Raw genomic sequence first — 14,807 nt, forward strand, 5'->3', positions numbered from 1 at the left:
GAGGAATTCCCCTCCTAAATCATTCTATCTTCAAATTGTCTAGGAGAGATAAAAATGGATTTGATTTTTCCCATAAATTGTTAGGAACAATTGCTCGAATTCTGGGTTTATCCCAGCACTCACCATCAAAGTTAATTAAATTCGATACTATAATACTCTCATTCTCTTCATTTTCAAAGGAAATAATTTCTGATAAAGGTTTGTTGGTAACCCATTTGTCATGCCAAAAACTAATTGTTCTACCATTCCCAACTTGGTATCTAATACCTTTTTTGAGTAGATCTCTAGAATGGATAATGCCTTTCCAAGCCCACGATGAACCATTTTTGGGGCTAATATCCCAAAAACCTTTCGTATATTTGCTTTTAATAAGTTTAACCCAAAGGTTATTTTCTTCATTTAAAATTTTCCATCCTAATTTTGCAAGGTTTGCCTCATTTACCCATTGGATATTTCTAACTCCAAGACCTCCCCATCTTTTGGGAGTACAAATGCATCTCCATTTCATTAAGTGCAAGGGCTTCTTTCCTTCATTCTTTTTCCATAAAAATTCTCTTTGAATTCTTTCCATCTCCTCTAAAGCATTATTTGGAATTTTAAATGACCTCATGGGATATTGGGGCGTCATGTTTGTAGTGGAGTTTATAAGAGTAAGTCTTCCCGTTAATGTGAAAGAATTTTTTTTTCCAATTTGCTAGTTTTTAGAACATTTTCTCCTTGACGACTGAAAACGTATTCTTTGTCACTCTTTTGTTAATTAGAGGAACACCTAAATAGTTCTTTGGATTCAATTCATTTGAGATTCTAAGCATCCTTGAAATTATTTTTTAAAGCTTTAGGTGAATATTCCTTGATATAAAAACTGAAGATTTATTGAAATTTGGAGTTTGTTCCGATGCTTTAGGAAAGTGGATCCTATCATTTGGTCCACACGCCCAATAAATTAATTTTGATGCTAAAGGCATCGGAGCTGACATGCCTTTCATTTGTTGCAGAAGGGCGCGAATATTGTGAAAGCGGTGGCACGTTGGTTAGTGGAGACAGCCTTTTCGTTTTTGGAGTGGATTTCTCTTCCAATTGCAATGGAGACAAAGATTCCTCCATTCAATTGCGCGCTTTGGGCCACATGTTTTTGAAACGCTAGCGACAATAAAAACCCATACCCCCTCCTTGTCCTCTTTGTCTTGGTCCTTAAAATTACAAAGTGCATCGTACACATGTAGATCTGGAACAATGTTCAGGTGGGTCTTCGTCCGCCACTCCATGTGGGTCACACACCAGATATCTGTGGGGATATAATGTGTTTGTAAGCAGGATTCCGGAATAAAAATCGTATATCTTGCCGCTATTGATTTGGACAACTATATTGACAATTAATAACGCCACCAGTCAAATCCAAGATAAATTGGGATTTTTTGGCTACTGGTTCATTTGTCAGTATTTAGCAGGGGTAAGTTGGTCAATTAATTATGATCCCACATTCATTTGCCGCTAATGCTGCTCAGTTTGGAAGGAGTACAAATACAAATTTACAGAGTGCAAAACCTTATATTTTGCATTATTTTGTATATATTTATACTGCATATATTTGCATTTGTACTTCTTCCAAACTGAGCCTAATATCCTACAATAACTGAAGATATGAGAAGGCATCAGTCATACACTAAAAAGGTGGATAAACAACCTACCCATGCATCAATAGCATTCTCACCTAAACACTTGCACTGGTAAATATACTTAAAAATAAACTGAGCCTTACAAGTTATATCTAATGAGCGCAATAACAATTTTAAGCAAACATGCAACAGGGCTCAAAATCCATTTCAACAGTGGACAATATAATCCACACTGGATTGACGTGGGACTCCAAGACCATCTTAGGGTTTCTGAATAAACATCAAATACTCACTAATACCACTTGGCGATGTTGTCACTTGTCACAAGCGGATCGGACATAACCATAAAACCATTTTGGTTACTGAGTCACGAGTGAAATGGTCCGAGCATTTACTTCCCTGTCGAACTCATTCAAATAGACTAGGAGGGGACTGCAATTCAGATTTCTGAGGTGGATTGCAGTCCACTTATCCCAAAAAAAGGTGTAAAACAAGAAAAGAAAATTAAAAAAATAACAAATAAATCCAGATCATCTTTTAAAACTATTTCAGATCAAAATAAGCTGCACTTTAACACATCAATCTGATACGGGTTTGACCAAGCCAAGAGTCCAATCCGAATCAGACAACACTGTCACTAGGAATAAGAATTACTCAGCATATGAAGAAAATTTTGAAAATAACGTTGCCCAGTTGCCCTGAGCAAGAGCACTGCTTATGTCATAAGAAATTAAGAATAACACTCTTACAGTCTTACTACAGCACCCAGTAGTAGAAAGAAATCATGCTATTTAATCCCTAGTCACTTGGGATTTTGTTAAGTATTTAGCCCACAAAATACAAATCTTAACACATCTGGTAGGTTGAACGATCTTGACAGAGGACACTTTTTTGAACAATTGCTCATGGAAGAGAAGTAACACTCGAATAATTTTAATTTTCCTTTCAGCATTCAAAAAAGTATTCCTGACTGATAATTTTTTAGGCGTATAGGTAACAATCTAATTTGTCCTTTAATTAACGTGTATGAGAGAGAAAAACTTACACACCTTTTTTTTCTCACAAATGCATTTCTTTCCATGTCTCCAATCTCCGTCCGAAACACACCTAATCCTTCCACCCTTCCTTACTTACTCGTCTTGTGGCAAGGCCCTTGGAGGAAAGGCTCGGTGTAACAGGTTTTGAAGGCGTCCTTGGTGCCTCTTCATCATCCCAATCATCATCCCAACTGTTATCCCATCCATCAGTTACATCTGATTCCATCTTTCCCCCACCTGAAACTGGCAATTCTGTCTCCAACTTTTGGTATCTAGAGCTGTTGGTAGGGATCAATCTCCTATAGAATTTGGCACAAATCCAGGATGATGCCATTAGTAGCAGTACAGCAGCGGTCATGTATACAATGGAGGGGACCTGTATCAGAAAAATAGCATATGTAGACTTGGGGGAGTAATCAATTCTCTCGACAGCATTGTGCAAGACTAGATCCCTGAAATCAAGGCTGCAAGAACCAGTTCCAGTTGTCAAAACAATTGTGGTGTCTTTACCAACTTTTCCAATCGGTACTTTTACCTGCAGTATTTAAGTCTCAAATCACAATTCACTCCAATGATTGGAAAAGAGGAACAGTTCAAGGTTCAAATAATTGAGAAAGAAACAACATCCATGAACACCATTGCCAATTCAAACTGCCAAATTTCTGATAATACCTTGTGTCTTTGCCACAACTCCACCAGTTACATTCTACAAATCCAATAAACCATCTACCTTTGGAATGTGTGGTTAGGATAGTCTGGTCCTGATTCCAGACAATGTTAATCAAACTAACTTACACAGACCAACCTTTTATAACAACCCAAAGAAACGAATGTGATACATGACAAAACTGTGGAAACCAGAGTGGGCGAAAATAGATAGATATAGAATAGGCACCCATTGTCCTCTCCAGAGAAGAATGCTTTAGTGCACATCCAAAAAGAGATGGTGAGGCCTGAAAGCAAGATTCTAATCTTGGTGGGAAGGAAGTTAAAATTAGCTTGATCTGCACAGAGTGCAAGCAATCAAGGAAAGTTGGTCCCACACCCACACTATGGGCAGACATGGATACATACATCAGACATTGCAAAATATTTGTCTTCCTCTAAAGTGAGACCACACAATATGCTGAGACAAAACTGCTGCATTATTTTCACTTGTAAACATAAATATACTAGGGATACCTTAGTATGCTGTAGTTGCATGGTTACTAACCACAATCTCACTCCAAAATACATGTACACACAGGGAAACATGCACATGTAATTTTTCTAAGGATAGTTAAGGCAAGGAGCTTAAATCAAAGTTTCAGAAACTTAGCATAATGTAATGGGAAAAAAAGAAGCATCTTTTTCGTAAGACTACTAGGAAGAGTTTTAAAATATTGACTCCATTAATAATAACCAAAAGCTTTGCGGTACCCGTGCAATATAGGAAGAGTTCAATAAGATAACATAAATAAACAAAGTTACTTGAAAGGCATAGACAAAGTATCAAAAATGGGATGCACTAAAACTTGCAGAATCAAACAGGAACACAGAACCCATTTTGAAACATACATACAACATGGAAAGGGTTGAATATTGACTACATGAATAACCAAAAGTTACTGGAAAGAGAGGGCACAGAACATGGAGAGGGTTGAATATTTATGTATGATTCTAGGCTGGACCAAGAATTATCATTCTAAGGATCATGCTGCAGAGCTTCACAGATACAGCAAGAGCTGTGCTGGCATATTGCAAAAATGCCACATTGCAACCCCAATCCAAGGGAACAGGGAGCTGCAAACATAAGTGCATGTCAGTGTTCTATACACATGGGGCCCGCAAGTGTAGTGGACCCCATGTCTATGGAACAATGGCGTGCTCACTTATAATTGGTTACATAGCCTGTTTCACACACCACTGTTTGCAGAAAATCCTATGTCAATCCAAGGGCATCCGACATATTAGTTTGTTATGGGTAGCATAAACATGTTAATTTCCATTTGCCAACACAATCTTAACCACAGACAAATTGAAGATTTTTTGTTTTGAAGAATTCCAAGATTTCCCATGAATGAGTCACAATCACAAATAACAATTTATAAGCTCTAATTAGGAGGACATTATCAGAAATTATCCTTGGGCATCTAGGGGAAAATAAATAAGAAATGTGCCACTATAACAATTCTAGTTATTATCAATGTATCTCTGTAATAATCCCTGTCCTTCTGACGTCATAACTTGTGATTCATATTTTAAGATTCTAACTTTGAGTACCTCTCCATAGTTGGATTTCCTGTGAAGACAGTTTGGGGTGGACTGCTAGCACCCAAATCGAGGGCTTTTTGTTGAGAAACTATTCACATGAAAATTAATACTTCTAGGAATCTTGAAAAGAGAACAATGGCTTTTTATCAAGATTGTTGACAGATATTGGAAGAGGACATTTATGGACATTTTTGAGGAATTCTACAAAATGGGAATAATTAATCTGGACCTGAAGTCCACCTTTGTGGCTTTGATCCCTAAGAAGATAAATGCTGTCCATCCAAGAGATTTCAGACCGATTAGCTAGGTGAATAGCTTGTATAAGATCATGGCAAAAGTGCTGGCCCGTAGGATGAGGAAAGCCCTACCTAATATTATAGCACCGAATCAAGGAGCCTTTGTGGAGGGTAGGCAGATTACTTATCAAAACTTAATAGCAAACGAAAGTGTGGAGGACCTCAAAAAGTCTGGAAAGAGAGGAGTTGTGGTTAAACTCGACTTGGAAAAAGCTTATGATCTAGTGGACCAGTCATTCTTGTTTCGAGTAATGGTGAAGTTTGGGTTTGGGGGCAGATGGTGCAAGTGGGTGATGCGATGTGTTAGAATTGTCATTACTCTTAGTAAATGGGATAGTAGTTGATTTTTCCCCAGCCTTGAGGGGAATAAGGCAAGGAGACCATCTCTCTCCATTTCTATTTACCTTGATAGTTGATGTTCTGGGAAGGCTAGTCACTAGAGCAGACTCTAGGAATCTAGTTAGAGGGTGGAGAGTGGGAAGAGATGGGGTACCTTTGACTCCCTTGCAATTTGCAAATGATACAGTGCTTTTTTTGAGAAGGTGGTGACTTGAGTTGGATTAGAAATTTAAAACTTATTGTACAACTTTTTGAACAAATGTCAAATTTAAAGGTGAATTTTGATAAAAGTTGAATAGTAGGGTTGAATTTAGAGGAGAGGGAGGTGGTAGAGTATGTTGGAATTCTTGGGTGTGAGGTATCCATTGAGGCAAAGTTTCTTCGACCAAGTTGTAGAAAGATTTGAAAAGAGACTGGCTTCTTGGAAGAGAAACTACTTGTGTCTTCACTGTCTTGGGGGAAGAGTCACTTTGATTAAATCCACATTAGCTAACTTCCCGGTCTACTTGCTAATTTTTAAAATTCTATAAGGGGTTTCAAGAAGGGTGGAGAAGTTAATGCGAGATTTTTTATGGGAACCAGGAGAGAAGAAAAAGGACCATACGGTTAGGTGGGAATTGGTTAGCAGAAGTAAGAGTTAGAAGGCCTTGACCTAGGAAATATTCAGAAAAGAAATGTAACCTTGTTGGGGAAATGGTTGTAGAGGTTTCCATTTGAAAAGGAATAACTGTGGACAAAGATAGTGGTAAGTATTCATGGGCTTGCGGATAATGGATGGTGATGATGCGCAATCCGGTCGATCCTAGCTGCCGGTTACCTCGCCTCTGATGGAATTGAAGGTGCCTGAAACAAGGAAGAAACTGGAGACTTTCGGGGAGGAACCCGGTTGGAACACTCCGAAGCTCAAGTTAGTGCTCTTGAGAAGGCAAGGGGAAATAAAGGACTTCAAGACCAGAAAGCACAAAAATCACATACCTCCTTCTTTGGGGGAAGGGGGCCTTTTATAATCACCCTGGTACACTCACCCCATACCTCTGCCAAATCGGGTATCATCACCTCCGCCAGATCGGGTGTCGTCATTTCTGCCAGACGCCAATTCGGGTGTCATAACCTCTGCCAAATGCCAGTTCGGGTGTCATAACCTTTGCCAGATGCCAGTTCGGGTGTCATAACCGCCACTGTCTTCCTTGTCAGGGCCGTCTCTGCCACGTCTGAGATGGCGGTGGCTGGTGGCCATTGGAGGGCGGCTGTCATGTGTCAGACCCTTAATCAGTCAGGCGCGCCACCTCCGTGTACGGGCTTCCTTGGCGTCAGGTACGGTTGTTCAATCAGGCGACTTGGAGCCGTAGTGGTGTGCGAGGTGGAGTCTTGAGTTCGGATAGAAATGTGACCCGAACTGCCCCAAGGTGGGCCAGCTCGGGTTCTTTCCCTTTGCGCTCCTTGTAAGGCTCAGGGCCTCTAGGGAGAGCTCGGGTTCCTCCCTGGGGAGCTCGGGTTGTGGGTTCCTTTTTGGGGGAGCTCGGGGCTCCTTCTCTCGGAGCTCGGGTCGTGGGCCCGCTATCGTGCCGAGCTGGCGCTCCTGCCAGGTCACTCGGTTGCTTCCACGTGTCGCACGGCCAAGGGGTCGGGCCAAATCTCCCTCCATCAATTGCCCCCCACTCCCCGTGCCCGGGGTCCTGACCCGGCATGGGGAGTTCACGGGATGACGGGTGGATTTGCCTCGTGACGCTTTGGCCTTGGTTTGGAGCTTCTCCGGTCTGACCTGCTTGTGCTTTCAGCCCGATCAGGGTTGGCTTGGTTCGACCAGGGGTCAATCCCGGGTCGCATGCAGCTCACGCGCGGACATCAAACGATTATAAATTTTCGGACGTCAAAAATTCGCGCTAAACTGACTTCACCTCGGGGGGCGCGCAGCCGGTTTTGCTGGGAGTCGTTGGATGGTTTTGATCTTGGCCGCTGATGTGCGAGTACAGTGGCTATAAATAGTGGGGGGGCCCTGGTCACTTTCCTTCGCCATTCTTCAGCATTCGTTCCTTGAACTCGAGTCCAAGGCTGTCAGCTCGCATCATTCTTCGTAGTCCAGTAGCTTTTCCCCGGTGAGTCCTCAGCCTTCTTTTCGATTCATTGTCTAGCTCGGGTAGTTTAGATAGTCTTCTGGGGGGGTCAGATGCTGGTTCCACGAACCGAGTTGCTGCCCCTGACAGCCTTAGTGAGTCCGAGGCGGGGCCTAAGGTAGAGCTCGAGGAAGAGCTCGAGTTCGAGCCCGTAGGCCAAGTCACCTCGGGTAGCTTGGCATCCACCTCCCGTCGAGGTCGGATGCCAGATAAGTTCGGGCCTTCCACTATGACGCCCGAGAAACTTCGGTCCCTTATTGCTCAGTATAACTTGCCCGGGGAGTATACTTACATTTTACCCTCGGGCAACTTCCCTTGGGAGCACGGTCCGGACGAGATCGTGATATTCCGGGAGCAACTCGTTGCCGGGTTGCACCTTCCTTTCCATCCTCTTATCGTCGAGGTCATGAATCACTTCAGCGTTACTGTCGGTCAGCTCCACCCGAACTCCATTCGTAACCTTGTTGGGACCATCTCCCTTTGTTGCGAACACTGCCTTCCATTGGACCTAGAAATCTTTTCCGCCATTCTTATGCTCAAGAAGCAAGCAGGTCCCCTGCCTGGGCGTAGGCGGGCCTACTACTTGTCTCCTCGTCCGAGGTTCAAGCTTTTGCACGATCTTCCAAATAAGGTCCCGGCATGGAAGCGGGACTACTTCATGGTTCGAAGTGCTATGGGGTGGCCGTTTCTTACCGAGTGGGGATTGGTCGTTCCTGATCCCGGTGCCACGTTAGATGAAGAAACGGTGAAGGGCCTCCAAGACTAGGCCCGGCTTGGACTCAAATGCTGGAACTACCTGACGGAGGCCAAGCTTATTCAGGCCGGTCTGAGTTCGGGTAGGTTTCTTGCTCAGAGGCTTGCTTTTGCTTTGTTTTTATTCCCGTCTTTTGACGCCAAGCTCCTTTTTGCAGGTGTTATGGAGGCAGAGAAGACTCGAGGTGCGAACTTGTTTGATGGTATGAAAAGGAGGAAGCGAGCTGCTAAGCGGGTCCGTGCTGATCCTTCCCGGGTTGCGGAGCCCGAGGCACCGAGAATGGAGCCTCTTGGGGAGCCTGAGGTGGCCCCTCTAGTTCAGGAAGCGGCAGGGGTCCCCTATGCCGATACTGCTTATACCCGAGTTGTGCCTTCAGGCTCGGGAAGTCAGGATGAGGTTGGGAGCGTGCTGACGCCGAGCTACGCTCTCCGAAAAAGTAAGAAGGCTGGCTACTTGCCCTGAGGAGGTCGCGGCGTGGGCCGATCTTCCTTCGAATCTCATAGGTGCGCGTGCTGCTTCTCACGCCATGGTGGTAAGTCGAAGTAGTTACCATCCACGCTCCATCCACGCTGATTTGTTTTTTGCCGGGCTGATTTGTTCTCGTTTCAGCAAGTGAACTCCATCCACGCTCTAACAATCCAGGCGGAGAGGGGCTTGAAGCGAGCGCAAGCTGCCGAAGAGGCTTCCCGCGCTACGCGAGTCGAGCTAACGAGGTTTCGGAGGGACAACGAGGCCTTAGGATTGGTGGTGAAACACATGGCGGACCTGAAGCTGGACCTGGAGCATCAGGTCGGGTACCTTCAGGATGATATCAGGGAGAAGACTGAGATCTTCTCTCAGGCCATCGAGGAGGCGAAGGTGAAGGCCGTTGACGATTACATCGCTTCGCCGCGTTTTGACGACATGATGGTGGGCTCGTACAGAAGGGGTTTCAAGTTGAGCCGATGGATGATAAGGAATACGTACCCCGAGCTCGACATTAGTGCCATAACTACTTCGCGCATCACTCAGGAAATGGCTGCCGCAGTTGATGATGACGCGGATTCCAAAGACGAAACGGGACCTTCGGGTATTGTCGAAGTCCCTTCCGAAGGCGAGGAAGATGTACCTCCGGGCCTGTGAGCTCATTGTTGTTTTGTTTTTTTTTTTTTTGGAATGAAATGTAAGCAAAATTATTTTGCAATGAATAGTCCCCTTTTTTGGTTAAGTGTTGGGCAGTCATTTTCTCTTTTTGCCGAACTGACATGTTGCCGAGCTGCTAGACTTAGGCCCCGAGGCAAGTTAACATAGTAAGGCTATACGCCCGATCTGCTCTCCGCCTGGGCTATGCACCTCGGGATCCATTCTCGTGCAGCCTGCTTCGTTGATGAGGTGCCGAGGTCATCTTCAGCTCGGCATTCTGGCTCTTACGGTGCCGAGGTCCTTGTTAGCTCGGCATTCTGGCCCTTAGGCTCTGGTAGTGGCTCATGGCCTGCTTAGTTTGATAATTTATAGGTAATATCGTCTTAAGTTGACGATGTTCCATGCCCGGGGTATCTGTTTACCCTCCAGGGTCTCGAGCTCGTATGCTCTCCCGAGTGCTCTCTTTACTCAGTAGGGTCCTTCCCAGTTCGGCCCGAGTTTGCCAACGCCGGGCTCAGGTACCATGATCTTGCAGAGAACCAGGTCGCCGACGCAAAAGTTTCATTTCTTAACTCTGGCGTTGTAGTACCGAGCTACCCTTTGTTGGTATGCTGCGGTCCTGATGTATGCGAGGTCCCTCACCTCGTCAAGTAGGTCGAGGTTGGTATGTAGCTCGTCATTATTAGTACTGTCGCTGTATGCTTCCAACCGAAGTGAGGGGATTTCGATTTCGGCTGGGATGACTGCCTTCGTGCCATAGGTGAGGTTGAAGGGAGTTTCTCCGGTGGCAGTCTTCTCTGTAGTTCGGTATGCCCATAGGACGCTGGGCAGCTCGCCTGCCCATAACCCTTTAGCTCGGTCTAGCCTAGCTTTTAGTCTGCGGAGGATAGCTCTGTTCGTGACTTCTGCCTGACCGTTTGCTTGTGGGTGCACAACCGACGTGAAGTTTTGTCGGATCCCCATGTCTTGGCACCACTCTTGGAATTTGATGTCCTCGAACTGTTTGCCATTGCCGGAGATCAATACCCAAGGTAGCCCGAAGCGGCACACTATGTTCTTCCAGAAGAAGTTCTGGACGCTTCGAGCTGTGATGGTTACGAGAGTTTCAGCTTCAACCCACTTGGTGAAGTAATCTATTGCCACTACTAGGAACTTCCTTCCTCCCGTTGCTGGCAGGAATGGCCCGAGTAGGTCGATACCCCATTGTGCGAAAGACCATGGGCTGGTGAGATACTTGAGGTCGGCGGCGGGTTGGTGGTGAATATTGGCGTGCTTTTGGCACTTATCGCACTTCCTGACTAGCTCAACAGCGTCTTCTTTCATTGTTGGCCAATAGTACCCTTGTCGTAGTGCTTTTTGGGTGAGGGCCCTGCCCCCCAGGTGTCCGCCACACAAGCCTTCATGAATGTCGTGGAGTATGAGCTCGGCTTCGGGAGGCCGCAAACAGCGCAGGTAGGGGAGCGTGTAGGATCTCCGGTACAGCCGCCCGTCTATTATGACGTACTTGGCTGCCTGGCACTCTACCCTCCTGGCGGCGTTGCGGTCTACGGGGAGGGTTCCATGTAGCAGGAAGCTTGCGAGTGGATCGATCCAGCTCGGCTCTGCTTGGGCGATAGGAGCGACCTCCTCTGCCCCCCCGAGAATGCTAGGCCGAGGTAAGTCCTCTATGTACGCGGTTCTCATGGTGTTGTCACTGGTGCTGGCTAACCGGGTCAGGGCATCGGCCTCCGCGTTCTCTGATCTCGGGATTTGCCTGATGAAGTGTGACTGGAAGTTAAGCAGAGCCTCCTTTACTTTTGCTAAGTAGGCGATCATAGTTGGTTCGCGGGCTTCGTATTCGCCTGTAACTTGGTTGACCACAAGCTGGGAATCGCTGCAGATAATTATGTGTTTCGCTTTTACCTCTTGCGCCAGGGCTAGCACGGCTATCAACGCCTCGTATTCCGCCTCGTTATTGGATGATTTGAGGAGTCATCTACATGAAGGATCCAGGGCTCTTCATCCCAGTTCGCGCTTGGCCTAACCAGGAGAGATACCGAATTGGATGCGACCTCACGGTGCTCGAACTCAACCCGCCTAGGAGCACCGAGCTCATCCGAACTGGGAGCCTTGTGCTCAACCGGGCTAAGGACCTCAGAGCTGAATGTGCATTCTGCAACAAAATCCGCCAAGGCTTGGGCTTTAATAGCAGTTCGTGGCTTGTACTGGAGGTCGTACTCACTGAGTTCGATGGCCCACTTCGTCAATCGACCAGAGACCTCGGGCTTGAGCAATACTTGCCTCAAGGGTTTGTCGGTGAGGACGATAATGGTATGGGCTTGGAAGTACGGACGGAGTTTACGGGCTGCAATGACCAGCGCGTAGGCTAGCTTTTCTATCTCTGGATATCTCGTTTCTGCTCCCTGCAATACTTTACTAACATAATAGATGGGTCGTTGGACCCGATCTACTTCCTTTACCAGTACCGAACTAACCACTTCGTCGCTTGCTGAGAGGTACAGTTCTAAAATATCGCCCTCTTCGGGCCGGGTCAAAACTGGGATACTGGCGAGGTATCTTTTGAGCTCGTCAAACGCGAGCTAGCAGTCTGGGTTCCACTCGAACCCTTTGCTTTTCATTGCCTTGAAGAAGGGCAGGCAACGGTCTGCTGATTTAGACATGAAACGACTCAGAGCGGCTATTCTGCCGTTTAGCCTCTGAATCTCTTTCACTTTTCGGGGTGGTCTCATATCTAGGATGGCCTTTATTTTATCCAGGTTGGCCTCAATACCGTGTCGGTTGACGATGTACCCCAGGAACTTACCCGAGGTGACACCGAAGACACACTTGCTTGAGTTTAGTTTCATGCTAAATTGACGCAGAATTTGAAAGACAGAATGCAAGTCTTGTATTAATTCATGTGAGAATTGTGTCTTGACGACCATGTCATCTACATAACATTCTATCTTTGTGCCAATTAAGGGTTCAAACAGCTTATTCACAAGACTTTGAAAGGTTGCCCCAGCATTTTTCAATCCGAAAGGCATAACCCTGTAGCAGTACAGGCCGAACTCGGTTATGAAGGAGGTTTTTTCCTCGTCGGATGGGTCCATCCTGATTTGGTTGTAGCCCGAGTAGGCATCCAGGAAGCTTAGCAACTCGTGTCCCGAGGTCGCATCCACTAGGCGGTCGATCCTGGGGAGGGGGAAGCAATCTTTCGGGCAAGCTCGGTTTAGGTCGATGTAGTCGACGCACATGCGCCACTTGCCGTTTGCCTTCTTTACCAGAACAGGGTTGGCCACCCAGCTCGGGTAATGAACTTCCCTTATGAAGTCTGCTGCGAGGAGCTTCTCGACCTCCTCATCGACCGCCCTCCAGCGCTCTAGGGCTAGGTTGCGTTTCTTCTGTCTAATGGGCCTAACTACAGGGTCAGTATTCAGCTTGTGAGTTATAAGGTCGGGGTTTATACCAGGCATCTCTGCCGTGGACCATGCAAAAACATCTAAATTTTGGAGTAAGAAACTTATCAGTTCGTTCGTAGGGGTTCCTGGACAGAAGCACCGATCTGAAGCGTCCGAGCTAGGTCTGGGTCTGAGGTCGGAACAGCGACAGTTTCTTCCGTGGGCGCAGCTCGTTCTTCGCCTTGCTCTGTAGGCCGCTCCAGTTCGAGATCGCCGGCCACCTTGGTCTTTCCCTTTAGGGCGGCGACATAGCACTTGCGGGACTCGAGCTAGTCGCCCCGCGCTACCCCCACACCGAAGTCTGTAGGGAACTTCTTTGCCAAATGATAAGTGGAGACCACCGCTCGTAGGATACGAGTGATCGGCCGACCTATTATGGCATTGTATGGGGAGGGGGTTGCGACCACCAGGAAGTCGTGGTTGAGTCTGACTACGCAGGGTCACGTGCTGACTTCCACAGGTACTGTTACTTTCCCAAGGGGCCTGACTTCTTCTCCGCTGAAGCCCACCAAAGAAGTGTTTGCGGGTTTCAAGTCACTTCCCTGCAATTGAAGCTGATCGAACGCAACTTTGAAGAGAATATCTGCCGAGCTGCCCGAGTCAACCAGTACGCGCCTGACCTCGAAGTCATTGATCTTTACCTTTATGATGAGGGCGTCGTCGTGGGGGTAGTGAACCCCGCGCGCATCGTCCTCGGTGAAGAATATGGGGTCTTCCGTCCTTGACCGCTTTGGGGGATTTTGTTCTTCTCTGGCAGCCTCCCGGGTTGATGCCCGAGCTGCTGCCGAGGTGCACCCTGCTACAATCGACCCTCCAACGATCACATGAATCGTTCCCCGAACTGGCCTTTCCTCCGGGGGTTGTTTCTGTGACTGTTCTGTTGGCCGGCTGCTGGACTAGGGAGCATCTCTGTTGTGCTCTCCCTGCTGACCTGTCTTATTACTGTTATTGTTATTATTATTATGCTGTACAAAACTTCTCAGGTATCCGCGACGGATAAGTTCTTCTATCTCGTCGCGGAGATTATTACAATGTTCGGTGCTATGACCGTGATCTCTATGGAAACTGCAGTAGTCCGTCCGACCTGCTAAGGGAGCTCAGAATTAAGATCTCGGCCATTTCACGTACGAGGCGTCTTTGATTGTCATTAAGATCTCGGCCCGCTTCGCGTTTAAGGGCGTGTAGTCCGTTCGACCTGCTAAGGGAGCTCGGAACGGTAGGCTTGGCTTCGTCCCCCGAGCTGGGTCTTTCTTCCTCCTGTCATCTGGGTTGGAGGGTTCGCCTTCCCTCTTCCTTTTTTCGGTCCCGCTTTTAGTCCTTTGGTTGATCTCCTCCTCTGTTCTTATGAATTTGTCCGCGAGCTTGAGGAATTCAGCTACGGTCGCGGCTGGTTGACTACCATGTGCCACCTGAACTCCTTGTGTGTCACACCCCTCTTGGCTGCCGCAAGCTGTACCGCGGGGTCTAGGCGGGGTATCTGCAAGCACGCGTCATTGAACCGTTTGACATAGCCCCGGATGGACTCTCCTTCCCTCTGGACTATTTCGAGGAGGCTCTCCTCGGTTCGGGGGCACCGCTTGCTAGCAACGAAGTGCGCGGTGAAGACTTGCACGAACTGGGTCCAGCTTCTTATCGACCCGGGGGCCAGGTTCCTGTACCAGGTGCAGGCCACTCCCCTGAAGGTGGTAGTGAAGGCCACACACATGCAGGACTCGCTAGCCCTCGCCAGGTGCATTTGGGACTGGAAGGCATCGACGTGGTCATGGGGGTCAAAGGACCCATCATACTTGTCTAGGGGAGGGAGTTTGAAATCTTTGGGCATGGGAACCGCAAGGA

At 47.1% G+C, this 14,807-nt stretch overlaps 1 protein-coding gene across 1 annotated transcript in view; it reads right to left on the reverse strand.

The window, feature by feature from the left end:
* Positions 1 to 2,287: 2,287 nt before the first annotated feature.
* The window catches only part of LOC104603989 (uncharacterized), a 45,231-nt gene continuing 32,711 nt past the window's right edge, over positions 2,288 to 14,807 (reverse strand). The window contains exon 6 of the mRNA XM_010268186.3: positions 2,288 to 3,188. Coding sequence (XP_010266488.1) covers positions 2,724 to 3,188 — 465 coding nt within the window. The 3' untranslated portion in view covers positions 2,288 to 2,723. The remainder of the gene's footprint in view (positions 3,189 to 14,807) is intronic.

The sequence above is a fragment of the Nelumbo nucifera genome, chromosome 3 (assembly GCF_055504915.1).
Source record: "Nelumbo nucifera cultivar China Antique chromosome 3, China Antique-T2T, whole genome shotgun sequence".
In the NCBI taxonomy this organism is placed as follows: Eukaryota; Viridiplantae; Streptophyta; class Magnoliopsida; order Proteales; family Nelumbonaceae; genus Nelumbo; species Nelumbo nucifera.